Genomic DNA, 27,417 nt, shown 5'->3' on the forward strand with positions numbered 1-27,417 from the left:
TAAACACGCATGAAATCATTTATCTGTTCCTGCCGTTCAATGTAATGTGTTACAGATGTGCTGTCTACTTGTGCGCTTCATATACTGCAAATACACATCACAGAAAGGATATATGGGATGGATGAAATACTACTGGGAAGCTGACATGCTAAAACTTGGCTGAATTGCATTTTGCTATTTCATCATTATGCATGCAGCTTGTATGTTTGAATGAAAGAGAACATTTGTAGTCTTAAAAACTAAATATAACAAGGAAGCAGTCTCATCACTGTGATGCAGGTCTCAATAGAGTCAGTGTTACTATTTTAAACTGTTCGCAAGCACACGGCAGCTGGTGGTTTATAGTTCAGTTACTGGACCATCAAGAGCTGCGAGGGAAGATTTCAGCATGAGAATCACGTCTTGAGAGCAGCTTTCTGTGGTTTCGGGTTCATAACACATGCCCTTAGATGCACTGACTGTAATAGAGACTGCAGGACTTCAACAAGCTCATTTAAATCCATTCACAAGTAACTAAGAGATATCTGCTGATTCTATTAAGAACCAGAAACTACTGAACTTCTGAATGATAGAATGAAAGACAGACAGACAGACAGACAGATAGAGACAGACAGACAGACAGATAGAGACAGACAGACAGAGACAGACAGACAGACAGACAGATAGACAGATAGAGACAGACAGATAGAGACAGACAGACAGACAGACAGATAGAGACAGACAGACAGACAGACAGAAACACAGATAGAGACAGACAGACAGACAGATAGAGACAGACAGACAGACAGACAGATAGACAGACAGATAGAGACAGACAGACAGAAAGACAGATAGACAGACAGATAGAGACAGACAGACAGAAAGACAGATAGACAGACAGACAGACAGACAGACAGACAGACAGATAGACAGACAGATAGAGACAGACAGACAGAAAGACAGATAGAGACAGACAGACAGACAGATAGACAGACAGATAGAGACAGACAGACAGAAAGACAGATAGACAGACAGACAGACAGACAGACAGACAGACAGATAGACAGACAGATAGAGACAGACAGACAGAAAGACAGATAGAGACAGACAGACAGACAGATAGAGACAGACAGACAGAAAGACAGATAGAGACAGACAGACAGACAGATAGACAGACAGATAGAGACAGACAGACAGAAAGACAGATAGAGACAGACAGACAGACAGACAGATAGATAGATAGATAGATAGACAGATAGATAGATAGATAGATAGATAGATAGATAGATAGATAGATAGATAGATAGATAGATAGATAGATAGATAGATAGATAGATAGATAGATAGATAGATGTAGGACACACTACAATTAAGTAAATTAAAGGTATGCATAAGCACTAATATCGTGTGTCTGCGAATGAATAGCCTATACTGAAAGCCTTTAAATAATGTGGTATATTTTTACTACAGTGATGTAAATGAAGGCTATGCAAAAGCAGAAATGTCAGCGCGTGTGTCTGCGCATACCGGTCCAGCGAGTTGAAATGCAAAAAAAAAAAAAAAACCCGCCGGGAGCGCGTCCATAAGCGTCGCCTCGTTTGACGCGCTCGCGCGCTCCCGCCGCTCCTCCCAGAGTGAAGTTAAAGCGCGAGGCGAGCGCAGCTCTCCGGAGTCTCTCCGCGGACACTCGGACTGAACTTTCCAAAGGGACTCTCTATCAAAACCACTGCATATCAGCTCCACTCGAGCATACATGAGGCGTATTTCATATTGTTCGGAAAGAAACGCGAGTTGTTGGATAAATAAACGCAGGACAGACGGAACGCGCTCGGTGCGTTTACCTCCAATGCGCCGCTGATGCGCTCGAGCTGGTGAGTCAAACTCAAGTTTAAAGAGTGGAAATGACGAGAAATAACACTTCAGTTTTGTGTTAACACAATGGATGTTGATTTCACAGTGTTAGTGTGAACATTCCTACATTACCGATCTCACATTAATGTGTAGACGAACCCTTATGTAGCCTATTACAGCTCGTGTTTACATTATGCATATAGATTCATTTAGCTGGAAAATGAGCAATAGCCCTATTGCTTTTTATAAACAAGAAATGCTCTCTGAGAGTTATCTTAGATGCGCTGCAATAAAGTTTTAAAGTTAGACTGAAACTTGAATCGTCCGTTCACGGTTTTACAAACACTGCATTGGTTCAGAGCGTTTCAGAAGGTTTGATGCTAGTGCACTTGAATGTAAAGTGTGCATTCTTTTTTTGTGCATATTACCAGCAATGTGCACAAGCATAAAAACTACTATTCAGCAAAAGTCTGTATTTAAAGGCTTTAAAGTAGGGGTCTTAATATGGAGACAAGTTCTTAATGCTTCATTGGAGGTTCTACAGGTCAGTTTTTGGGTTTTGGGTTTCTTAAGGCAATGGTTTTCTAAAGAACTAAAGAAAAATTCTTTATAGAATCTAAAACAGTTCTTCTATGGAATCCGGCTGCAAAACCCTGTTTAGTTCAAATTAGAGCCTTTATTTTTAAGACTGTATATGCCTTTTATACACTTACACACACTCTTAAATGCCATATAATCATTGTGGGATAAATGAAAAGCTCTGAACGACCAATGCAAACGCTGGTGAGTTCAAGTGTTTGACCGCAGCTGGACAAAAGCATTGCATCTGGACCGCGCCGGCTTCTATTTCTCTCAGAGAAAGCGTATTTTGGTGCTGTTTGCTTTTATTTTAGGAGTTGGTTTCACATCAAACTCTGGCAGTCGAAAAGTTCAGCAAACAAATGGCCACAAACAGGTTTATTTTGGTCCGCTCAACAGGAGTTCAAAGGTAGTGCTTCGGCTCAAACTCATTTGTTTAGTCACACGGGCGTAAAGGAGATTAAATGCTATTATTTCTGGTTTTACAGACTTTATTTCATGTTTCTAATTCTTACTCAGTGGCGTGATTAGTCCAAGAGAGGGAGGAAGCCATCAACTATCCTGTCTGGCTCATAAAACTGTCAAATAAGAAATTAAGTGATACGATTTTTATATAATACAGACCTGAGAGCAGAATCAAAGCAGATGCTCTTCTAAAAGCAAGTAATACATTTAGGTTATAAATAAAGAGAAAGACAATGTACCCATAAATCTTACAATTACATTAAATAGATTCAGATGTTAAGAAGTTTCTTTGGTGTAAAAAATAAGACTTTTAAACACAATTTCAGACCAAAAAGAGACCAAATCTTGACTTCTAACCGTGATCTTTCCATTAAAAGCCTAAAGGAAATGTGAAACACATGTCTGTTAGTATCTTGGGTATTTATCTCTGCCCGTGTAATTGTAGATTTCGGCGTTAGTTTATGATAGCAAGCTGATATGGAAAGCTGGCGCCTCGTGAGCGGTGTCGTTCAAACATGTGATAATCATCTTTGCGTGGCTCGAAACAGATGCAGAATGCCGTTTAGTCTTTAATTGCATTTCATTAAGTTCAGCGGATAGCCCGACTCTATACTCACAAGCAATAAAATCCTTCGAAAAACACAACTGAAAGCCCCATTCAAAGCTTTTTTTGTCACAGAGAAGTGTTTGTTTGAGCACCAGGCTGGACTTTGAACTTTGCTTTCCTTTTCTTGCACAAAATGAGAAGTTTTGTTTTGATTGCATCCTCTTTCCTCGCTGTAGGCTTCATGGATAATACATAAAATGTCTTAATGCATATGTGAAACCGCATAAACTAATACGAATCCGAGTCTGTGGACGGAGAGCAGAGTACCTTCCTGTGTGCGTGCAGTTCAGGGTTTCATACTTTCTAGTGGCTTCCTAAATTCCTTGGCACTTGCAAATGTCGAAGAGAGGAGATTGTGTAGACGTTGAGAAGACAAAGCGGAAGGTGAGAGGATATGAGAAAGGATGAAACTAGAGGGGAAAAGCAAATATATTTCTCTCTGTGAGACTTCATTAAAGGAACAGTTCACCAAAATGGAAAATTAGATCAAAATGTACTGTCCCTCAGGCCATCCAAGAAATTGATTTTTTTTTCTTCTTCAGGAGAACAGATTTGGAGAAATGTAGCATTTCATCACTTGTTCACCAGTGGATCCTCTGCAGTGAATGGGTGCCGTCAGAATGAGAGTCCAAACAGCTGATAAAAACAGTTTGCTTCTTTCAAACATGCAGCTTTTCACTTTACAAGACATTAATTGATAAACTGGAGTCATTTGGATTACTGTGTTTGGACTCTCATTCTGACGGCACCCATTCACTATAAAGGATCCATTGGAGAGCAAGTGGGGGTAATGCTAAATTTCACCAAATCTGATGAAGACACACACTCATCAACATCTTAGATGGTTTGAAGGCGTCTAAATGTAATTTTGAAACATAAACAACGACCACAAAACTTGCACTTCTTGTTGTAAATTGTAAATAAAAGTCTCTATAAGCTTAAAGTAACCTTCCATGAAGCAATAATGTAAAACAATAAGCTCCTGTTTTGGTATCATCTGATACATGGCTGCGTATGTGGCAGATCTAGCTCCTCGTGCCAGCTTTCTTCACAGTGTCAAAATAACATCCCTATGGTATTTCCTTACCGTCCTGTCCAAACATCATCACTCACAGCTCAGAACAGAACCACAGGCTTTCTGTGCTAAACACACACACATCTAAAAGTTCCCTTGAAGACCACCTCCTTGTGTCTGTGCTGCAGTATTTCTTAATCGTGTCATGAATGCAGGACGTAATACTTCTGTCTGTCTCTCCTTATAAGGCTCCTCATAGTCACTATTACTGTTGCGTTCATTGCCAAGTACTAAATGTCAGTATGTAACTCCTCTCGAAGAGTTTGTGGCACTGACAAATCATGCAGCTAGTTATGGAGAAGTGTGCCACTTACTAAGTAATCAGGTTTACTAGGGGCCATATCTATGGGGATAGCAGAATTGAATAGAGATTAACAAGCTAGACTTGGACGAGTACTCAGAAATATAACACAGATTCTAAAATACAAGATTCTAAAAATTCTTATATAAAATACTGAAAGGTTCTAAAAGATTCTACAGTATTAATACATAATACAGTATCTATTATGGCCCTGTTTACAAGATGTAATATAAGTCTCAGGTGTCCCCATGCAGAATGTGTCTGAAGTTTTGGCTCAAATTACCCCACAGATCATTTTGAAAACGCCTTTTTTGAGTGGACGTGGAAACAAGATGTATTAGTGCATGTCTCTTTAAATGCAAATGAGCTGCTGCTACTGCCCCCTTTACCAGCTCTTATCTCAGATCTCTACCAAAAAAAAAAACATTGGTTTGGTTTTGATCATCATGATGTCTATCGCACTGAAATCATGCATTTTAAAGCCACATCAGTTTTTATGTCTCATATATGGCTTCCTGAGCGCACACATCTGATGCATGTGCACAGAAAGAGGCAAAGTTTATGTTAAAAACACGCATAAGTTACAAAAACACAGTCAGTTATGTCTGTGGAAAAAAACTGCATGTTTATATTAAGTGACAGCAGTGTAATATACAGCACCTACTGCCGTCTAAAATTCTACAATTAAAAATGTAAACAAATATTCTACAATAAACTATTTTAAATACTTTAAAAATATATATCATAAAATATTCTATGTTAAAAGATCTTTGAAGATTTTAAAACAAAAGATTAACAAATATTCTATTTTAAAATATGATAAAAGGGTACATTAAAAGATTCTGCAATTAAATAACTGTAAATATTCTACAATAAAATAATAATAAAAAAAAATCATGTTATTCAGGTCATAAAATGATTCTACAATGATTCTACAATCAACTGTTAAAAGATTCTAATTAAAGATTCAACATTCAAACATTCTAAAAGATTATAAAATACAAGGTTCTAAATGGTTGCTTTAAATGTGCATCTAATTTATTCTCCAGTAAAAGACTAAGTACAATGCAATAATAAACCCATTATATGACAAGGCTTTATCAGTAGGGCTGGCAAAATCTGAATGTGTGTTTCAGTGTTCTTGTTCCCACATGATCGGATTTGTGGCATCTTACTGATTTTGGGTTCCCTTTTACACCAATTATCAGTCCGTTCTCTGTCGGCCCGTCCGTCACAATGCAGGATTAAGAGGTGAAAAGTCAGGCAGGAGGTGAAGGCAGTGGAGGGGGTGAAAGGCCATAAAGAGGACGGAGAGACAGAGTTATTCAAACAGCAGGCGGCTCGAAGGAGTCGACAGGGCAGAAAAAGCAATACTTGTGAAAGAATGCAAAGGGAACGCAGTGTGAGGCCAAACCTCATCTCTAATTGCACGCATGCAACATGGCATGTCTGATAGGAGCTTTTAAGCAGGAGCTTTCAGGATCTTCCAGGTGGCTTCAGCGCTCTTAAATCAATCCTCCGGCTTCAAAGAAGCCCAAAGCAGTGCTGACCGAGCAGCCCGACTCACCCGTCACCGCTGCCAAACCAAACCCAAGAAGACCTTGATGGATGGAGCCCAATGATGCGTTCTGAAGAGCCACATCACACCCCGCTATAAGTACACACACATGCGACGGTTTCAGGCCTCTCAGCTGCAGCTCAAACCCCCGAAAACTCACAAACACCGGTCCGCAGCGAATATGGCAGAAATCAGAAAAACGCCGGTTTGTCCACCAAACTATTTCTCCTCAGAAAGCTCGGGGTGGAGGGGGGACACATCCGCGCAAGCCGCCACAATTTGTCCATTTTCGCCAGGCAGTAAAAAAAGAAAATGACTGTAATTACCTCCTGACTGAACTGTAATTAGGAAATGAGCCTTGAACCGAAGACGCAGAGCAGCGGCAGCAGCAGCTCCAGCGACCGCGGCCCTGAACTATCTACGCCGGGTCACAGACGCTATCAATGGCTAATGCGAATTCAAACAAAGCGTCCGATGAACATTAACTCCCCGATAAGTGCAGAATAAGTGTTAGTTTATGATGCTCTGCTCTTGTTCAAATGTTTAGACTCGGCCGTGTGCTGCAGAAGATGTGTGTGGGTCACTGTTTGTTTGAGCGGCCGGCGTCCAGACGTGGAATGTGTCGATGAACTGTGTGTTCGCGCAAACACGCATCCAGCTAGTTTTATCCAGCTAGCCCACCTGAAGATCTATCTATCTCTATCTATATGAATTATATAATATTGAATTATGTTATGAAATTGTTTAGATCTTGTCTCAAATGCACAAAACGTGAGGTTCTCTATTTACTCTCATTGCTGTCTGGGAGAAACACAAAACTCAGATACTAAACAGACTCCAACGGGATTAGCATCTGTAAACACAAGCTAGCAAGGTTAAGTTGTTTACATCTGTAATTCGGCCATCTTGTCAGCGAATCACCACAGAACCTTCCAAACCTGAAAACTTCTGCGTCTCAGAACCAACTCCGAGTCTCTGACAGAAACAGCTAAAATCATATAGTGAGAAGCAGAACGCAGCCGCCGCACATGACCCAGTTAAAGCGATGAAGAGCGAGTGTGCCTGACGCGTGGAGTGTATTCTGGTGTCGAGTCAGACACACTTTGTGCAAATATCCAGTTTCAGGTGTTGCAGAAGTGCAAAGGCACGTCAGCGACTCATATTTAATACTAGAGGCACTGAATCACCCTCTCACACGTTACTAAGAAAACATGTTTGTGCATTAATAATCATCAAATAACAATCCTCCTTAAAATACCAGTGTATCACTGCTCTGAAATAGCCTCTGTTGAGCTGTAACATTCATTCATGAGACTTCAGACAAACATTTCACACTCGTATGTTTCATAAAACGAAGGAAGAGAATGATTTAAAAAATACTGTGGTAATACCATGTTACAGACTGTGATGAAAATCTTCTTCTTTCAAAACCCAATTTCATAAAATTAGGTGAAAATGATTCATAAAGTAATAATATTTTATTTTTAAATAATATTTTACATTTATGACTGGATGTCTTTGTTAGATTTAGCTCACTTCTGGAGACAATTCTGTAACCAAAGTCAAGTTAAGTGAGAACAATAACATTAAAACCGAAGCCACTGAACATGAAGAGCTGACGGAAACAAAATGAATACACATACTTTACTGCAGGAGAAAGACTGCGAGTGAAGCCGTCGGGCTGCATTCCTGCACTAAGTGTGTGTGTGTGTGTGTGCGCGTGTGTGTGTGTAAGATAAACATGCCGGACAGCCTGCAACGCATCACTCGACTGCATTCAACACCTCTAGAATCTGCACTAAAGACAGCTTGCTTTCTTTCCATTGCAAATACAACACTGATGTTGCCTTTACCGGCAGAATGCTACAGTTTACATACTTGACCCTGTATTACCTCAAATATCCAAATCACATTTAAATGAATGCATTTAACAGATGCATGCTTTTGGCACCAGTTTTGGGGAAAGTTACTTTTAAAAGCAATGCATTAAAATATTGCGTTACTTTATAAATGATGAAATGCGTTACTTTGTGGAACGCAATGCACTACATTACTTTCGCATTGCTTATTTGTTTTTTAATAACAAAACCCCAAAGTTATCAGTCACTTGAAAAAGTTATCTGATTATAAAACTCGCATGACTTGTAATGCAGTACACGTGCACTGTTTTGTTTGTTTCAGATAAAGATTATTGGATTACATTTTACAAGAAAATACAATTTCAGTATTTCTACTTCAAAACCTCATGTTTAATTCAGTGTTTTACTTGCCAATTCTGTCAAAACCCCATACACCATTTTTCCCCAGTGCATAAACAGTGGACTTTTTCATATGCTTTATTGTCCACAAGACAAAAATGGTCTGATCATCTAGAAAAGTTTAATGTCCATAGCACAAACTAAACCTTAACATTTAAAGAGATAGATCACCAGAAAAAGCTAATTAAACTTGGCTGAACTATCCTTTAAGGTTAGGGGTCTGTTTAAATCTAGTAATAATAATGCGAAGGAGGTGGTCATCTGTCTGCGGGACACAAGCGTGCAGACAGGCCAGTGCGTGCGCCCACCCTCTCCTCCCCCATAAAGACACTTCCTGAAGCATTCCAGCCCCGACCTACAGTCGGACAAACAGCTGCGTGACGCTTAATGAACCTTTGGCCTTCTCCTACTCTTACAGAGCCTGCAGAGAGAGAAGGACACGACGAGAGAGGAGAGATAAGACCGCGTCCCGTCACACACCCCGGTGAGTCTGACATCTACCTGTCTTGAATGCAGATGACACGTTCTGGAGCATGGAGACTATCTTAGGAGCCAGAATCGAGGAGATGCATAAACGATCTGGCACTGCAGCTTCCAAAACCACACATTTGGCTTGAGCTGTAGCGAAAAAAAACACAAAACATCCCGTCTCAATAAAATCCCATCTGAAATCAGATTGAGAGCTTAATGAAAAGGGGTCTAGTAAGTAAATGTGTGTTTGTGTGTGCAAGCTGAACCCGCGATGCTCAGCTTCGATTCCAACTCTAATCGAACACACCTGAACCAGCCAACCAGGGTCTTTGGGTTCAGTGGAAAAATACAACGCACTCACTCAATTTGCATACTTATGCTAGGTGCTAAATGTTCTTACACTGCTGGTTATGAAAGTACAGATATCTGAGCATGTAGTAACCCAAAAATGTTTTGCTAATGTTCCCATTAATTTACGACTGTTTACGAATGTTATGTTTGATATCCAGTTTGTTTTAAAGACATTTTTTTCGTAGTTATGCAAACGTTAAAGAAGACATTAAAGGAATACTCCATTTGATCTTTTTTGCAAAAATTATGGTTACTTTTGAAACAAGCAGTTAATACCATTTAAAAACGTTAGGCGAATATCAATCTAAACGTTTTTGTTTTTAAAAAAGTGCCATGAACAATGTTTGAGAGGGTTATTAAAGACAAGATAACGTTTAATGAACGTTCTATTAAAGAGCGTTTGTTCATAACGTTGAGAGAACCGTTAAGTAATGAAAACATTTTTTTTTTACGTTTTCTTTTGGTTATTAGAATGTTGGTGAAACGTTCAATTAACACTCTATTGATGTTACATAGTTCAGAATGTTGAAAGAATCTTTCCAGAACGTTAGCCAAAGTTCTGCGAAAGCTGGGAAAACCTTGTAAATACTGGGACAAACTACAATGCCATACAATTGTATTTTGATACAACAAACGTGCTGTATATACAGTAAGTGTTAACATCTAATTTCATTATTATTCATTTTTAACTTACACATTTTCAATTCATATCTGTAAATTGAAAATTTCTACTGAATTGCATTCCTTGGTAACTTTCTACAATTGAATATTAGTAAATGTTTTGTAGCTCAAAAATGTGTGCTTAGATCATAAGCGTGGCTTCAATTCACTTCGAGTCACTTCGGATCAAAGTGTCTGCCAAATGTAATTGTGAAAAGGAAAAAAAATAAATCAATGAAAATATTTAGAGAGAGCGGTCGTGGGTAATATAAGCTGAAAAGCTTGCATGTGTGATCTATTAGCACACGGTCTTCAACATGCTGTGATTGCACTGGGATGCACTGAAACTCAACTTACTCATCTACTATTGGAAACATACTGCACACAAAGTGGGATTCAGTCTAGACTTCCAGAACCAAGACTGACTAGTGAATTCTGGAGCTGTTAACAGTGAAAGCTGGCTGTAATCGGCCCTCTCTGCCTCCAGCTGTGGTTGTGTTTGTATAAAGATGAGTGAGTGTCTAGTCAAGCATAGAAGGGATTCACAGCCTGGTCGAGCCTTGAGCCCGTTTAGACGATGGGGGTTCCTGTATTGTACTGCCTGAGGTGGGACAAGGGCTAATAAAACACAACTCCCCTCACCCTGTCATGGCCTGTCCCAACAGCCCGGGGGTCACTCACTAATATGTGCCCTCCATTCCCTCTTGACCTGGACACAAGTCAAGGCTCAACTATAAAGTGTTGCATCGTATAGCATTTATTTCCAGCTATAGTGTGTTTATAAATACACACACACACACACACACACACACACACACACACACACACACACACACACACACACACACATATATATATATATATATATATAAACTGAATATATAATATTGTTGACAATATATATAAATAGAAATATATATTTTACAAAATCAATTAGAAAACTAAAATTAAATATATATTATTTTATTCTATTTTAAGCCAATATGAAACATAATAAATAAATAAAAATATAAAAAATTTAGTTTGTTGTTTGTTTAGTCAAAGTTTGTTGGATTCTATTTTAAGCACAGGCAAATGTGAAATATGATAAATAAATAAATATTTAGTTTATTGTCGACAGTATATAAAGTTTGTATATAATAAATATAATATATAATATTTTTATAAAGCAATTTTAAACTAAAATATGTATTTTTGCATTCTATTTTAAGCACAGACTGTATTCATTTTATGCAAATATTAAATAAATAACTTTATTGTTGACAGTATTTAAAATGTTTGTATAGGTATACTATATAATAATTAATACATTTGTATACAACAATTAAAAAAACAGAAGTTATAGACTGTATTCTGAAATAAATCAATACAATTAAACTAAACCAGAGAGAGATGCAGGTGTACAGCCCTGTAAGTGAAGAGAGACGGCAAAAACAAAGAGAGGGACGAAGCGATTATGTGTTGTTCATGTACAAACACTCAAACATTCCTGTAACTAAAAGGAATTCGGTCTCAAGTCGTCTGAAATTCTTTCCTTTCTGGAAGAAGCATCTGTGTCAACAGGACATATTTAGTTTAGCATAAAAGCTGAAGCGGCGTTACTCGATACTCGGGCACATAGTGACATCCTGCTCCTATTTGTTTTACACTAAGCCCCTGTGTACACGCCGTGGTGTGTTCGTGTTTGGATAAGTTGCTTGAGCAACGCTAAGAGTTTGTCTCGATGCATTACCGCCGTTTGCAGAAGAGTACAGCGAAGGTGTTGAATCAGACCAGACATACAGCACAGTGACCTAACCTAAAAACACACAACTGAGCTGTGCACGTGAACACACACCCTGCATGTACTATACGCTCCAGTGTTTACACTGTCACAGAGGAGTGTGACGGACACATGAACCCTTACACGCTGAAACAGATCGTGTTGTGCTGATGGATGAAGGGGCTCGGGGGATTGATCAAACTGAATGTTCAAAGCAGGGCAGAATGTTTATGGAGCACTTGGTTAGCTGTCTGAGGATATTGGGAAGAAAGAAACCCCTTTTCCCTTTGCACCTTTATGCTTTACTGCACACTGCAAAAATATTTTCATACTTACAGAAAAACAAGCCAAAATACAAATCATTCTTAAATCATTCACTTGAGATTGAAATGGTATAAGATATAAAGTTGTTTTCTGAATTTTAAAAAGTGTCCTGCTTTAAATATGCAAAAATATCAAATTTAAAACATTAAATATATTTTATTTTGAAAATGAAATAATACATACATAAGGCAAATTTATATAAATAAACATTTAAATTTTATAATATTTTTATTTAATATTTTTCATATAAAAATAATAGATAAGTGTATTTATAAAGAGTATAATAAATAATAAATGTCATATTATATATATATAAATATATGACATTTAAAATTTTATTTTATATATATTAAATTACATAAGAAATGTTATATAATATATATATATCATATAAATCTTAAATATATATAATATATAATATTATATAAAATTTTAAATGTCTTTATATATATATATATATATATATATATATATATATATATATATATATATATATAAATAAACTTATATGTTTATTTATTCATGTTACAGTAATGAAAATGACTCAGAATTTGTGGCTTAATTTGTTAATGTATGTATAAATATACTAAATATATAATTTTTAGATCTAAAAATTATATATTTAGTATATTTTTACATACATTAACAAATTAAGCCACAAAAGTAATTTTTTTATTACTGTAACATGAAAAAAGTGATTAATATGTAATTTTGACATTATTTATACAGTACATGATGGAAGTTGTTGAGCTGTCTTGAATGAATTAAATTAATCACTGTGAATGAGATATCTTCCAATTTTTTTCATTTGAATTAAGTTGTTCTGATGACATTATTTTTTTTACGAACATTTAGCTACTGTATTTGTACTGGAAGATGAAAATCTGTTATAGAAAGGCATTTGTTGTGCTTCTGTGGGTGTTCTTTAGGATCCCGGAGCACTAGAAAGTGTTACAGGCTGCAACATGCTGATAGTCCCGATGTCCTCGCATGGATGGAAACCACAGTCCGTAGCTGGTGGCACATCTATCATCTGTCTCTGCGCTCTGTGGGGTCTCACGTCAAACAATGCCGTCTATTGTAACCCGTGAGGATCCACACGGCATGTTTATCTTTTCCTCTATAGCTATAAGACGTTCATGTGTGTTTGTGTGAGTTCTGGAAACGGCCCCAGGGCAGCCAGACTCAAAAAAATCACCAACGGAAAAAAGAGGCAAGTCACACAAGCAGATTATCAGTGGGCAAATATCACAGTAGGCTGGAATGAGGAACAATGCAGGCCTACCGATGCTGTCAACAGTAACACATAAAGACATTCCTAGACAATTACACGATTACATGAGCTGCTGGCTTTCAAAAGACCAGCCGGTGCTCATGTGCCTAGCCTACATGCTTCTGAAGACGAGTTTTGAGTGTGGTCTTCATCAGATAACACAGATGGTGGGCTAATGATCATCTGATAGAGGAGCTGTCAGACGCCTGTGCATCTTCAGATTCCACACATTCTTTCCAACAATACGTGTGTTTGCATGTGTAAACAGGCACGCATGACATCCACGGCGAAGAATGCCAAGCGTTCGCCTGATGGCGACTTTCTACGATGTCCGTCACAAGCGACGTTACGGGCGAAGAAGAGGTGGAGGTTCTGTTTTTTTGCAACCCACGGAAGCTGCGAGTACATGAGCCGCAATTTGCTTAGTTGATCGCTATCAAAAAAACAATGGATAAATAGGAAGCGCGTGCGATGGCTTGTTTGGATGGCGGAACAGGTAGAGTCACTTCGAACTAATGTTTGGAGCTGCGAGGAAGTCACAGAGGTATGGATGAATTTAACACACAGCGGGTTACGTAAGTCGATCCTCTGTTAACCTTCTCGTTGGCCGTTATCTCTCTGTATTAAAGTCTGTGGACGTTAGAGAGAACAACATCTCTCCGGTCCACACATTAACACTTCAGACCTCAAGACTGCATGTTTAACACTGCGCCGCCTTCCTGACACTTAAAGGGACAGTTCAGCATTTTGTCATCATTTACTCACACTCATGTCGTTTCATATGTTGTTGTGTGACTTTCTTTATTACGTGGAACACAATAGAAGATTCTGAAAATGTATTAATAGTTTATTTTATGTGTCAAATCACGCAGGCTTAGGATGGACATGTAAAGAAAGGACATCAAAACGTTCATTTTTGGCATCCGCATAGTTCAAGATCGCACTGTATTATATTTAGACATCTATAACTACCAGTGGGCTAAGAAAAACAAACTTGTTTTCACTTAATCTGCTCATTTTATTTTGCTTCATTACAGTCATGTCGCCCTGTTTTCAAGACTGTCTCCGGGGCATATCATAGCTGTCAGTCGTTTAAGAAAGAAAAATAACATTGCTGGCAAACTAGATATGTGCACTTCAAAGGCGGTCACAGACCAGTGGTGTTCTTGTGTAACCTGAGTGAACCTGAAAGGTCCCGTGTTTACCTGTCATTGAGTGACTTTTGACCTTTGCAGACCAGTGGAATAAACCTGAAGCCCACTCAAATGAACACCAATCTGATTGCAGACCGTGCAAGTTATTTAGTTCATGAGTTTAATGGCAGTGTAGACACTTTCCCAAATGGATTGTAACAATCTAGATCAAGAACAATATCTAGAATGATGATTTGTGGGTCTCATAACTATTTAAACACAATTTTAGCCACAAAAGAAAACATGTTGGTAAATCATAATTATGACATTAAAATATGAGATACTAATTTATAAATATGAGATAAAAGATGAAATGATAAGATACTATGAGACACTCATAATTAAAACTTCTTATCTCATAATTATGTTTGTTGTGGTTTAGACTTTTAATCTCATATTTAACCTGGTCATAATTTAGACCTTTTTTTCTCAATCACTTTTTAATCATAATTTTGTCGATGTAGACTTTTTAACTCACAATTATGATTTTATCTCACAATTTCAATGTTGTCTTTTTTTTATATAATCTTAATTTTAAGTCTCATAATTGAGTTTGTTGTGATTTAACTCAAAATTATTCCTTTTAATTTCATAATAATTCTATTTTGTCACAATAATGTCTTTTTATCTCATAAAGACTATCTCATAATTTAGTTTTTCGTAATTTAAACTCATAATTATGCCTTTTTATCTCATGATTTATTTTTTTGTCACAATAATGTTTTTTATATCTCATAACTTTTGATCTCATAAATGAGTTTTTTGTGATTTAAACTCATAATTATTCCTTTTAATTTCAAAATAATTATATTTTGTCACAATAATGTCTTTTTATCTCATAATGACTATCTCATAATTTAGTTTTTCGTAATTTAAACTCATAATTATGCCCTTTTTATCTCATAATTTATTTTTTGTCACAATAATGTTTTTTATATCGCATAATAACTTTTTATCTCATAATTTAGTTTTTCGTAATTTAAACTCATAATTATGCCTTTTTATCTCATAATTAATTTTTTTGTTACAATAATGTTTTTTATCTCATAATAACTTTTTACCTCATAATTGAGTTTGTTGTAATTTAATCATTCTCTCATAATTATTAATTTTTAGCTCAATTTTAACTTGTATCTCATAATTCTGGCTTTTTATCTCATAACTGAGTTTGTCAATTTCAATATCTCAATTTCATTTTTTTAATCTCACAATCTCACTTTGTCATAATTATGACTTTTTATCTCATAATTAATATTTTTTTAATCATAGTATGACTTCTCACTTTTTTACTTTTTATGCGCTAATTATGACTATTTCATAATTACGATTGACCAAAGCATGACTTTTTTTTAATGAGGCAGAAAGTTAAATACATTCCATGCACAGCAGATTCTTAGCGAGCTAATCTGACTGAAGTATCTCTGTGACATGGAGGTGCGCTGACAGCAGTGCTTTGAGATCATTGATTATTCAGTGCTGATGGAGGACATCAGGGCCAGGCATGCATCAAGACCTACACAAACGTGAAATAAGAAGTGTGCGTGCCTGCTAGGAGCCTGACATCTGGCCTCAGCAGCAGACGCACTGCTTATTCCTCAGAGCGTGTGCTTGGAAATCACTTTCCTTTTGGATTGCTCGCTCTAAAGTCTAGGGCAGACATCTGAAGTCTGTCCGTCCCTTTCTTTCCGGCCGCCCACATGCAGTCTGACACGGGCCGGGGCGTCTGCGCAGGCACACGTCTGGAGCGTTGGGTTTCAGCGCAGCCCCGAGGGCGGCCGCAGGATGAAAGCACCTCATCTCTCGCCTGCAGTGAAACATCTCTCTCGAAACAAAAGGGCCTGATGAGATCCGATTACAGCCTAAACAGAGGGTCCAGACATGCCTCCAGCAGCACACAGATGAGCAGCTAATTGAACGGCGAACACTGTCGATTCTTTGTTTTGTAAATGAGTGTGTCAGGCTGAGGTTGTGGGCAGAGATGGTTATCAGCACCACCATGAAAGATCCAGGGGATCGTTTTCAGTGCAATCACTGTGATATGATCTAATCGTTAAGGGTTTATGCAACAATCTCAAAACTCTTATGAAAATGTAGCATGAATCTTTTATGTTTTGTTTAATGGTCCCTGTCCAAGCAATTATAGCTAGCCTGGGTTTAAGAGGAATAGTTCACTAAAACAAATGTAGTTATTAAATCTAAGAATATATACAGTAGTTTATTATTATAAAACTATACAAATTATTTCTTTGAAATTATATATATTTACTATTTATCATTTGAATATATGTGACTAAATATATATTTTTTATAAATAAAAATATATTTTCAAACTGCAAATAATTAAATGTTAAATAAAAATATATAATTACATATTTATTAAATGTCAAATTTTACTAAAAATCATTGTAATTGTTAAAATTATTGAATATTATATTTGTTAATAGATCATTATGTGAATGTGACAGTGTGATTAGAATAAATTAAAATTGTATTCAATACAAATTTTAATTTATTTATTAAACAGAAATATTTAATTTTGCAGAATTTGAAAATATATATAAAAAAATCTATTCATTATTAGGTTTTACTGTATTTAAATATGGGGCAAAATATAATTTTAATAACTTAAACATATATTTAAAATGTAATAATATATGTATTAAATGTGCCTATTTGGTCAAGTTTAAATTATTTAATATTATAGAATTCAATCATTCTGTATTTTAATATATATGTCTAAATAAAATGTTCATAGATTAAAACCATTAAACATATTGATTTAAAATACTTTTTTTAAGATACTGTAAAATACAGTATGTGATTTTGAATCACATAAGGACTTCATTCTGCCACACCAAGAGTGACTGTATTATTTAAAGTCTTCTAAGGTAATATCATAAAATGAATAGAGCGAATGAGTCATATGGACTAGTTTTACGGTCACTGTATAATTGTCATGGTACAGAAAATGGTAAAAACACTTGAGAAAATATCTCCTTCCACAGAAGAGAGTCAGTCATATGTGTTTGGAGCAACATGAAGTTTTGTGTACTACTCCTTTAAGTCCCCTCACAATGCAGAAAAAGAGCAGTGTTTTATTCAGACAAGTCTTTTATGTTTACAGCAGTCAGTAATGGCAGTGACGAGCTCTTATCCAGGTCACGGCTGTAAATCCTGAACCAAAAGAAAGCATTCTTCAACTAATGATAGCCACGGTTCACTAAAACATGGACAAGAGAGCAGAAGAGCGCAGGCGTTTGTATGGACGTCCTATTCATCAGTCAGTCCAGCCTTCAGCCATACCTTCAGCTTTCATGTGTGTGGTTTTGTTGTGGTCGCATGAATATATCCGAGTGAGTGTTTAACCCAATGAACTTCAACCGAAGCCTTCTTTGTCCTGTTTAAAACACGATACTCTCTTCTCGACTGAATCACTATACGTTCCACAACAAAGGGAAAAACACAACATCAGGTTTGGCAGGTATAGTCACATTACATAACACTGAAACTCTTCTCGTAAATAGTAGCTGTTTCTGTGTGAAGATGATCATTTCCCTCCTGCGTCCATGAATCAGTGTTTTATGAGTGCATGATGTCAGGATGAGGGGTGTAGTGGTGCATTGTGGGTAACGGGGTCCAGCTGACAGGAAGTCTCACAGAGAAAGGGATGTGGAAAGAATCAAGCCTTAAGTATGTAACTCTAGCAAGAGCTCAATGACTGTAAAATCCTATACAATACCTTGCACAATAATCAATTGTGACACAAAACGACACGAGATGCTGTCACAGACCAAAATAAATGTAATGGGTTGATTTCTGGTTCAAGCCTTGGGCAATAACGTCCTTATCATCAACTTTTATCAACAGATTTTCAATGGCAAATGCATTTCTTTGAATGAAACAGGCCCATGCGGGGATATGCAAAGCACCAGGCGCTCGAACGACGCGGTTGATGATGAAAAGAAGGAAAGAGATGTGCAAATTTTCAACTAGTATATTTTAGAACAGAATTATCATAGTCTCCACAAAAAAAAAAAAAAAAAAAACGAAAACAAAAAGAGGCCTTAGAAATATACATGTAATGGGAAAATGCCCCATTGCAGACCATTTGTAGAAGTGTGGTTAAAGTAAGTGGACTGGATGAGTGGAAAAGCGTGATGTAGAGCTGATAGTTGGCTGTGATGTCCCTTGAAGCCACACAGCAGGAGAGTCACTCCGAGCAGGTCTGATGATATCTGTGTGCAGGACGGGGCTTTATCAGGGATCAGACTGGCTGACTATCACTTCTTCTGATGCTCTGGATCGATGCGCACCAGGATAAACATCAGCAACAGCTTTATCTTCACGCCTGGCCTGCGTCGAGCCTCGTCTTTCTGCAGATGAGCCGCTGCTGCTTCACAAGTCTGTCCTTTAGAGATTGAGTACCAGCATCTACACTGAACAAATTGTTGCAGTTCATCATGATCGCACAACTGGAAGTTATGTGGAACCTGCAAGAAGGAGTGAAAGCGATCTTCCTCTATAGTTCAGGAAGGGAGGACTGGGACACCTCTATCAGACCCGGCAGGTCTCTCTTCACATGATGCTGTGAAACACTACGCTTCTGTCTGAAGGCCTTGTGCTCTTGAGAGACGGACGGAAGTAGACTTTGCCCTCTGACTGCAAATCCATCACAGAAAGCCTTTCATCCCTCAGTCCCTGTTTTTCTTGCTTGTATCCACTTTCCCTTCATGTTTGAAAACACCACCCTGATGTTCAGCTTCCTTATCTGTGAGTCTTCCCCTGGTTTACGCCTCGTTTTTATCACTTACACACTCAGCCTGTCGTCTTTTAGTAGTGCCTCATTCTTCTTCTTCAGAGGCAATATCTTAGTTTGGATTCTTAACATTATCTTGGTTCTTGAATACAAGTCATAACAAGTCAAAAAATAACCAGTTTATATATATATATATATATATATATATATATATATATATATATATATATATATATATATATATATATATATATATATATATATATATATATATATATATATATATATATATATAAAACAAGAACAGCAACATTAATAATAATAATACATTTTATTAATGAGATTATAATAAATATTATAAGAAAAATATTATTATTGTTAAAATAAAATAGAAAATTCTAAAATAATATTATAAATTAATAATATAATATTATACAATATTATATAAATTATATATTTATTAGAATAAATAATATTGTTATTATAAAATGCAAATAATAATATTTAAAATAATATCAATAATAATAAATAATTGTATAATACTACGACTAATAATAGTTATGCAATTTTATATTAATTATATTTGAATATATACATAACATTATTATTATTATGAATCATAATAATAATAATAATAATAATAATATTAAAACAATCAATAATATTTAAAATAAATCACAAATTACATATGGATATCATTAACCCTTAATATGAGCTGTAGCACTTCTAAAAACATTTCTGCTTTCTTCATTTATTTGGTCTACCTCTGATATCGCACAAATTCAATTGAGGACATTCCCACGGTACTCTGAAAGCCAAACACCATGGGACAGGGGTGACCTCCGACCCCCTCATGATTAACTGCCCATAAAGCACTGCGCTCCACCTGTTATCGGGGTTATCTGGAAGGTCTGCGTGTTTTTTTCCCATCACTGCCTCCAGTAAAACAACTAATCAGCTCTCACGGACTGTGAAGCACCACGCATCGCTGGACGGAGAGCTGTGGGTGAAGGAAACCCTTAGGGTGCATGTGTTACTCTTTCACTCACCCCCATTGTAAAATCTTGTAGATTCCAACAAGATAGATCACAGCTAGAAATCATTGCCACAACAACAGGTATACGGTGCCAAAACACGTCAGAGAATCAATATCGATGAACGTCATGCCCTACTGAACCTTATGTGATCTTCTTTCCAAATTCTGATATTTCAGACACATTTTTCCACTTTTGTGTCGAGAAAAAGTTTCATTAAATAGGAAAAATGCAGTCGGACTAAAACAGTGCACACATATTGTAATAAGCCGGGGATTAGTTTCAGAAAAGTATGCGTGTGCTTGGCTGCGGTCCCGAGCTTCTTTTTTTTCCTGCTTTATTTGCACTGAGCATCAACTAAAGCCAGTATCAAAAGACAGCCAGCAAGTCAATGGGACACAGCAGCATGAATGTCTGAACCTGATCCACTGCTTTTTAGACAGAGAGGGAAAAAAAATGAGAAGAGAAGCAAATCATCTCTCTCTTGGGAGGACTGTCCCAGGCTGAACTTAAGAAACCATGTGCTGCTGATGATGGTGATGTAAGGATTACAGTTTCCTCAACACAAACGAACTGCTATCGTGAGGTTTGGGGAAGTGAGTCATGTTGACTCGTCTTTGTATCACATGTACAGAAAGATAGTACCATGGTATCACTGTAAAAAAAAAAATAATATATATATATATATATATATATATATATATATATATATATATATATATATATTGAGTAATTGCGCCGTGTGATTTTTTTTATTTTATTTATTTTTTATTAGTGGTTTTGTTTGTTTGTTTTTTAATATGTCTGTATATTTTTTCATTAATTTTTGTATTTTAATTTAATTTAACGTTTAGGTTATTTTAGTGCGTTAAGTTGCCTTGGCACCTAGCTGATGTATGTATATATTTATGTGTGTGTGTGTGTGTGTGTGTGTGTGTTTTGTTTATTTAAATGTTAGGAAATAAAGGTGAAATATTATTATATTATAATAATATTGTAAATATAAAAAAAAATATTTTAAAAAATATAAAAAATGTCAAAAGCACATAAAATTACTAAAACAAAAACAAAAAGGAAAACGTAAAAATAAAAGATAATTCAAAATTAAATTATTAAAATTAATTGATAAATGCTAAATTTGTATCTGAATGAAACTAAGATAACACTACTGGTCACTGTTGTTCCTGTCACATTTAAGAACCCATTCTCATTAAAAATGCATGATTTCCTGTCGCTGTCTGCACGAATGTACCTTAAAATATAATAAACAAAAAAATATCCAGATATTATTAAAAAGATCTAGAAACTTGCACTGACCTCACAAGAAGACTAGCAACTTTCTGTTAGCCAACACATAATACAATATGCCTAAAAAAGCGAACTTGATTCTAAAATATTTCCTATTGTAAATAACTGCAGTACAACACCGGGATCAGCAACAGGGCAACAAGAGGGATGCTTCAATAATGCAGCAGGAGGGAACAAAATGATCCTACTATCTCTCTGTACTATCCAATAAAACAGAGTGAGGGAATTTCACCTCAGTATGAACTTCTAATATAAAACCCCCCACACTGTCCCAGAGAGAAACAGAAGAAGCAAAATCGTGAGGGAGAACGAAACATCTCCAACCCTCCTTTCAAGGCCAGATATGGCAGCGACTGATCTCACAGCAGATGATAAACCATTTCCCCAGCTTACTTCAGTCTCCTGGCTTCATAGCTCTTTATCTGTCTTATTCTTGCTCTCCTCCCCGACTCTCACGTTCCTCCCTAAAGGTGTCTGAGCTCATCTGATGAGCTCTGTGTCAGGCTTTCATGGTCAAACCTTTGTAAAATTTGAGACACACTTGACTGTTACTGGCACAAACCAGTGCATCCCAAGATCTCAATATAAAGCTGATGAATATGAAATGACTAAACGTTTGCAGAAAGACACAAAGTGTAAAAATCACTCCCAAAAAAACACTCTAATGTAACAATGTGCAACAGTGATTCAGTATGTGTGCTGAAAACTACGATATAACTAAATGTCCAACAAACAGCTGCGATTAGAGATGCGCCAATTCAAATATCATTCAATTTTGTTGAAAATAAATTAAAAATTAAACACTAAGAACTACAATCAACTGTAGCATTTTGAGTCCAAGATCATTCATAATTGCAGTCCCCAACTCCAAGTACCCCAACTCGAATCAATTGTTTTACATGTTCGATTAAGCATCACAGATTATGAAAAATGGAGAATAATTATTAAATCTGCTAAAGTTTACATCAAATAGCATTATTAAATTATAAAATGCATTTTTTTTTTGAAGACGAATTAAGTCAACATCACCTTTAAGTCCAGTATGAGGTTCCAGCAGACCCGTACGTCACTACCACAATCTATTGTTTGAATACAACCATGTCAAAAGACCTTGCCTTTGATCACCCTTTAAAAGCACTTTGTGTAAAGCAAGCCTTTTACTTGACCACATAAAAAGGCTGACCTCACAGACTCGGGAAAGCAGAGAAACAAACACCATGGCATGTACTGCAGTATGACTTGAATTTTGTTAAGAGAATGTTAGAAACCAAATAGTAACTTTACCAGGTTTGACAGGTTTGATCGTTGATTCATGCCATTTCTAAACTCACAGTCAAAGTTCAAAACAGGTGTATAAAGATACAATGTGAAGTAAAGTGTGCAAATGTTTACTTTGTTTTCTTGTTGCATTGCAGGCTTGAAGGGGTGAATGTAGGCAGCAACATGAAGCTCTGCCTACCTCTACTGCTGCCCCTACTCCTCTATCAACACTTGTGGTCCCCGGCATTGGCCAACTCCTGTCCGAAGGACTGTACCTGCCAAGTCCAAGACTCCATATTCTGCTTTAGCCGCAAAGAAAAGAAAATGCCCAGCGAAATACCCACAACAACCAGGAATCTCTATGTGTTCAAGAACGGCATCGAGTCCCTTTCCCAAGAGGATTTTGTTGAGCTGGACAGCCTAGAGATGCTGGATTTAAGCCAGAACAAATTGACCGAACTGCCAGATCGTGTGTTTCAACCCCTGTCCTCTCTCCAGAACCTGGACCTGTCGGCTAACCAGATTGTCCACATATCCAAGGACAGCTTTGCTGGACTGGAGTATCTGGAGAGGTTATATCTATACAGCAACCTCATAGAGAGCATCCATCCTGCTGCTTTTGATGGCCTACAGCAGCTGCTGGAGCTCAAGCTGCAAGGAAACAAACTGACAATAATGCCTGCCCTGAAATTGCCCTCTCTGCTTCTGCTAGACTTGCGGTTCAACAGCATCCCATCACCAGGGCCAAATGACCTCCAGACACCTAAGTTGGAGTCATTAAAACTGGGTGGGCTGGGGCTTAGCAGTCTGGATGAGGAACTCTTGGGGAGCTTCAAGAACCTCCATGAGCTCGACATCTCCAACAACCAGTTAACAACTTTTCCAGGGGTACTCCAGGAGGCAAGAGGCTTGGTTTCTCTGAGTTTGGCTGGGAATCCCATGGGACCTGTGAAATGGGAGGACTTTGAGAAACTCTCAGAGCTTCAGGAGCTGGATATCAGCAATCTAAGCTTGCAAGGGTTGCCGGAGACCTTAACCCTGCTTTTTCCTCACTTAAAAAGACTGAGCGTTGCAGAAAACCCTTTCAACTGCCTTTGCAATCTGGCTTGGTTTCCTAGTTGGCTGCGAATCAAGCAAATTCAGTTGAGTAGAACGGAAGAAACACGCTGCCACTTTCCTCCTTTAAATTCTGGGAAAGTGCTGGAGAGGCTCTCACACCGAGAATTCGGATGTCCAGTTACCACAACAGTTACGACTCGGACAGTAAAGACCACTGCAGTACTTCCTGGCCCGGTCACCAATTTACCAAGTACCACTCATGCCAAACCTAGTGATAATCCCTCTACAGAACCCGGTAATGATCCTCCACCTCCCACCCCAAGTTCTACTATCGACCCTGACCTAAGATCAACCGTTTGCCCACCCAATATCTGCCTAAATGGAGGAACATGTTGGATGGACAACAAAAGACGTATGGAGTGCTTTTGTCTACCTGGAACATCGGGGAGATACTGTGAAAAAGAGGAAGTCCCACTACCCCATACAGAGGACCCTACTGTACCAGAACCTGAAATAACAGCAATATTGGTAACTAGCTCCTCAATACTCTTAGACCTTCACCAGTACATAGATATGCGCCCCCAAATACGTGGCGTTAAGTTAACCTACAAGAACCTTTCTGGTCTGGATAAACGTGCCAAGCACCTCAACATCCCGGCCAATTACCCAGAATACACAATCCGTGGACTTCAGCAAAACTCTACGTATTCTGTATGTGCCAGTCCATTGGGTGAACCCGGGGATGTGGACAGAGTATGCATAGAAAGCCAGACAATCAGTCAGCAGCTAACTCTCACTGGAGCACGACTGGAGGATGAACAGAAGCTCACCACAGTGCTCATCCCTGCAGTCGCCATCCTTCTCCTGCTAGTCCTGGTAGCCGTGGCTGTTGGGGTAGCTTGCTACATGCACAAAAAGAAAACAAAGATGCACCTGGAGTTAGAATGTGATCCGTCACAGGTGGAGCTGGAGGGTCTGGAAAATGGGGAACTACCCCAAAAGCAAGAGATTATCTCCTGTCCGTCAGCAACACAGAACGGTGGCTTGGACTATGAGGCACCCCTCATGCAGGATCAATGTACTGCGAACAACAACAAGAACAGTTTGAAACCCTCATATTTCTGATAAATGCAAAAGGTTTGTGACTTGCATGCTAAAGCATGGACAATACGGCCTTACAAGGTACCACCGTGGACAGTGAGATCAGCCACCAGGTTCTTTGTATAGGGATGGTGGCATTTAGTTGATTCCTGGGGCAATCCTGTAAGGGCATTTCTGTCAAAATTACATCTTCCTAAGTGCCTTTTATCATCTGAAAGAATTTACATGCCAAACTTTCAACCAAAGATTTTGTTGCATTTTAAAATGGCTAAAAATGTAACATTTTAAAATTGTACAAAGGGCATATGGCTGACTGAAACAATGTAGGTGAAATTATGATGTGTAGCATCTGTGTGTAGCTCTTAGGAGCTGCACTAACTGTGAACTTTAAGCCCTACATGTTAGTAGGTAATTGAAGATATGGACTTAAGTCACGAGGCTGACTCTTATGATGCTTTGTGTAACTGATAAGCATTGTTTCTTTGTTTTATATTTGTACCTTTTTTGTAAATATTTTTGTACAAATATGTGACTGTTACCAGGCGGCTGCTCTTCCCCCATATCTCATGATTTAAAAAGCAGACAAAACACTAGATTAAAAACTTTGAAGATTAAAATTTACTTGTACCACCGAGTGAATCAAAGGCTCAGTTTGACAGTCCAAGCAGTTGAAAGTCTACCCAGATTTGAAACTAAATCCCTCCTCTATTTTTTAGCCCCTATCCCCCTTTGCCCTCAGAAAAAGAGACTAAACTTAGGTTGAGCAAGAAGATTGCTGATTCAGAAGCAGATTAATACACATCACGCTCTGTTGTAAACACAAATTAGTCTTGAAATATATCATTGGAAGCTACAAACTGGTGGGACCTTTTAAATTATTTATTTATATACCGAAAAAGGGGTTGTTTCCAAGACCAGTCTGCAAAATTAGCCTTTGCACTATTTAGGTTACTTGGCAGAGATTTCCAGTCACTTGCAGTCAAGACCATTTTGAATTAAGGCAGGTTTACTTAAACACTAAAGCATATGTTTGGATAGCTTTAAATATTAGCAGTCTAAAACAGCAAACATATTTAAACCAATCTAAAAACACGCACTCCAACTCCCAACTCTCCAGAGTTTACCATTCACGTGCAAGATATAATGAAAGAGCAAAAAACAACCTGGCAGTCATTGATGACTCTTTTCAACTTAAGAAGTTTAAGAATCTTAAAGTTGACCATAAAATGCCAAACTCAGAAGAGACAGTGGGAAGCTGTGCTGATTTACCTCTGTGAGGAAATGTTAGTATTTTAGCACTTGCTCTACAACCTGTCAAATCGTGTTCCCGCAAAAAAGTAAAAATAAAAATATTTAGTTAATCTGAAACCTGCTTAAAAGAAGGAAGATTTGCAATTGAACGTAGTTTTGTTGTTGTTGTAATATCCAAACTGGAAAAAAAAAAAATATCTCAGCAGTATGAAGTATTGAAAATATTTGTGAATATTTTTGATAAGATCTGCCTCTTATTTTCCCTGTTTAATTTGGGAAGCTCTTTTTTTTATACTTTTTTTCCTGCCTATATGGAGATGTGTGTATATGTATGATGTGTATTTTCAAAAAGCTAAAATAAACTACAGTTTCATATTCTGTTTCTCGCTCAAGCTAACTTGTCAATTAGATTCACTGACGTTGAATGCATTTAATGTGTTTTTGGTAATAAGATTTTATAGACGAAAACACTTTTTTTTTTTTTCTTCTCTCCAGAGAAGTTTGCACACTGAGAGCGAGCTCTAGCATCTTCAACACCATCTGCAAGCACGCCACCCAAAGCAAACTTTTATGAGGAATTTTAGGGTTTGAGTGCCAGGGAAAGGTAATAGATTTTCCCTTTCTGGAGAAAGCTTGAGGTAAACAGGAATTTTTATTAAAAACAACAATCACTTAATCCAATAGGTGCCGTTTGGCCTCCATCTACGTCACTGGACTGAAGCTAATGAGCATTGTTTGTTAATACGCACATCCTTAGACTGACCACCCACCTGTTTTACAGGTATATTTGGACGGGTTTGCAACATACACTCCCACCAGCTCCAGAATCTGCTTATCTGCAAGCATCCAGCTGCAATCTGTTGTATATTAAACCTGTTTAACAACACAAACACATAAAACAGCCCACCGCCGTCCAGCACTAATAGCATTTCCATTTGTAA

The 27,417-nt window shown here is 37.4% G+C and overlaps 1 protein-coding gene across 1 annotated transcript; it reads left to right on the top strand.

Moving 5' to 3' along the window:
• Window positions 1-1,421: 1,421 nt before the first annotated feature.
• vasnb (vasorin b) lies at window positions 1,422-26,863 on the top strand. Its single transcript, XM_026240178.1, has 3 exons — window positions 1,422-1,850; window positions 9,092-9,157; window positions 23,221-26,863. The coding sequence occupies exon 3, from the start codon at window positions 23,249-23,251 to the stop codon at window positions 25,247-25,249; it is 2,001 nt and encodes a 666-aa protein (XP_026095963.1). The 5' UTR covers window positions 1,422-1,850; window positions 9,092-9,157; window positions 23,221-23,248; the 3' UTR covers window positions 25,250-26,863.
• The last annotated feature ends 554 nt before the right edge of the window (window positions 26,864-27,417 follow it).

This window comes from Carassius auratus, linkage group LG28B (genome assembly GCF_003368295.1).
Source record: "Carassius auratus strain Wakin linkage group LG28B, ASM336829v1, whole genome shotgun sequence".
Classification (NCBI taxonomy): Eukaryota; Metazoa; Chordata; class Actinopteri; order Cypriniformes; family Cyprinidae; genus Carassius; species Carassius auratus.

Coding starts and splice junctions, on each gene's coding strand:
- vasnb (XM_026240178.1), top strand. CDS start 23,249: ATGAAGCTCTGCCTACCTCTACTGCTGCCCCTACTCCTCTATCAACAC.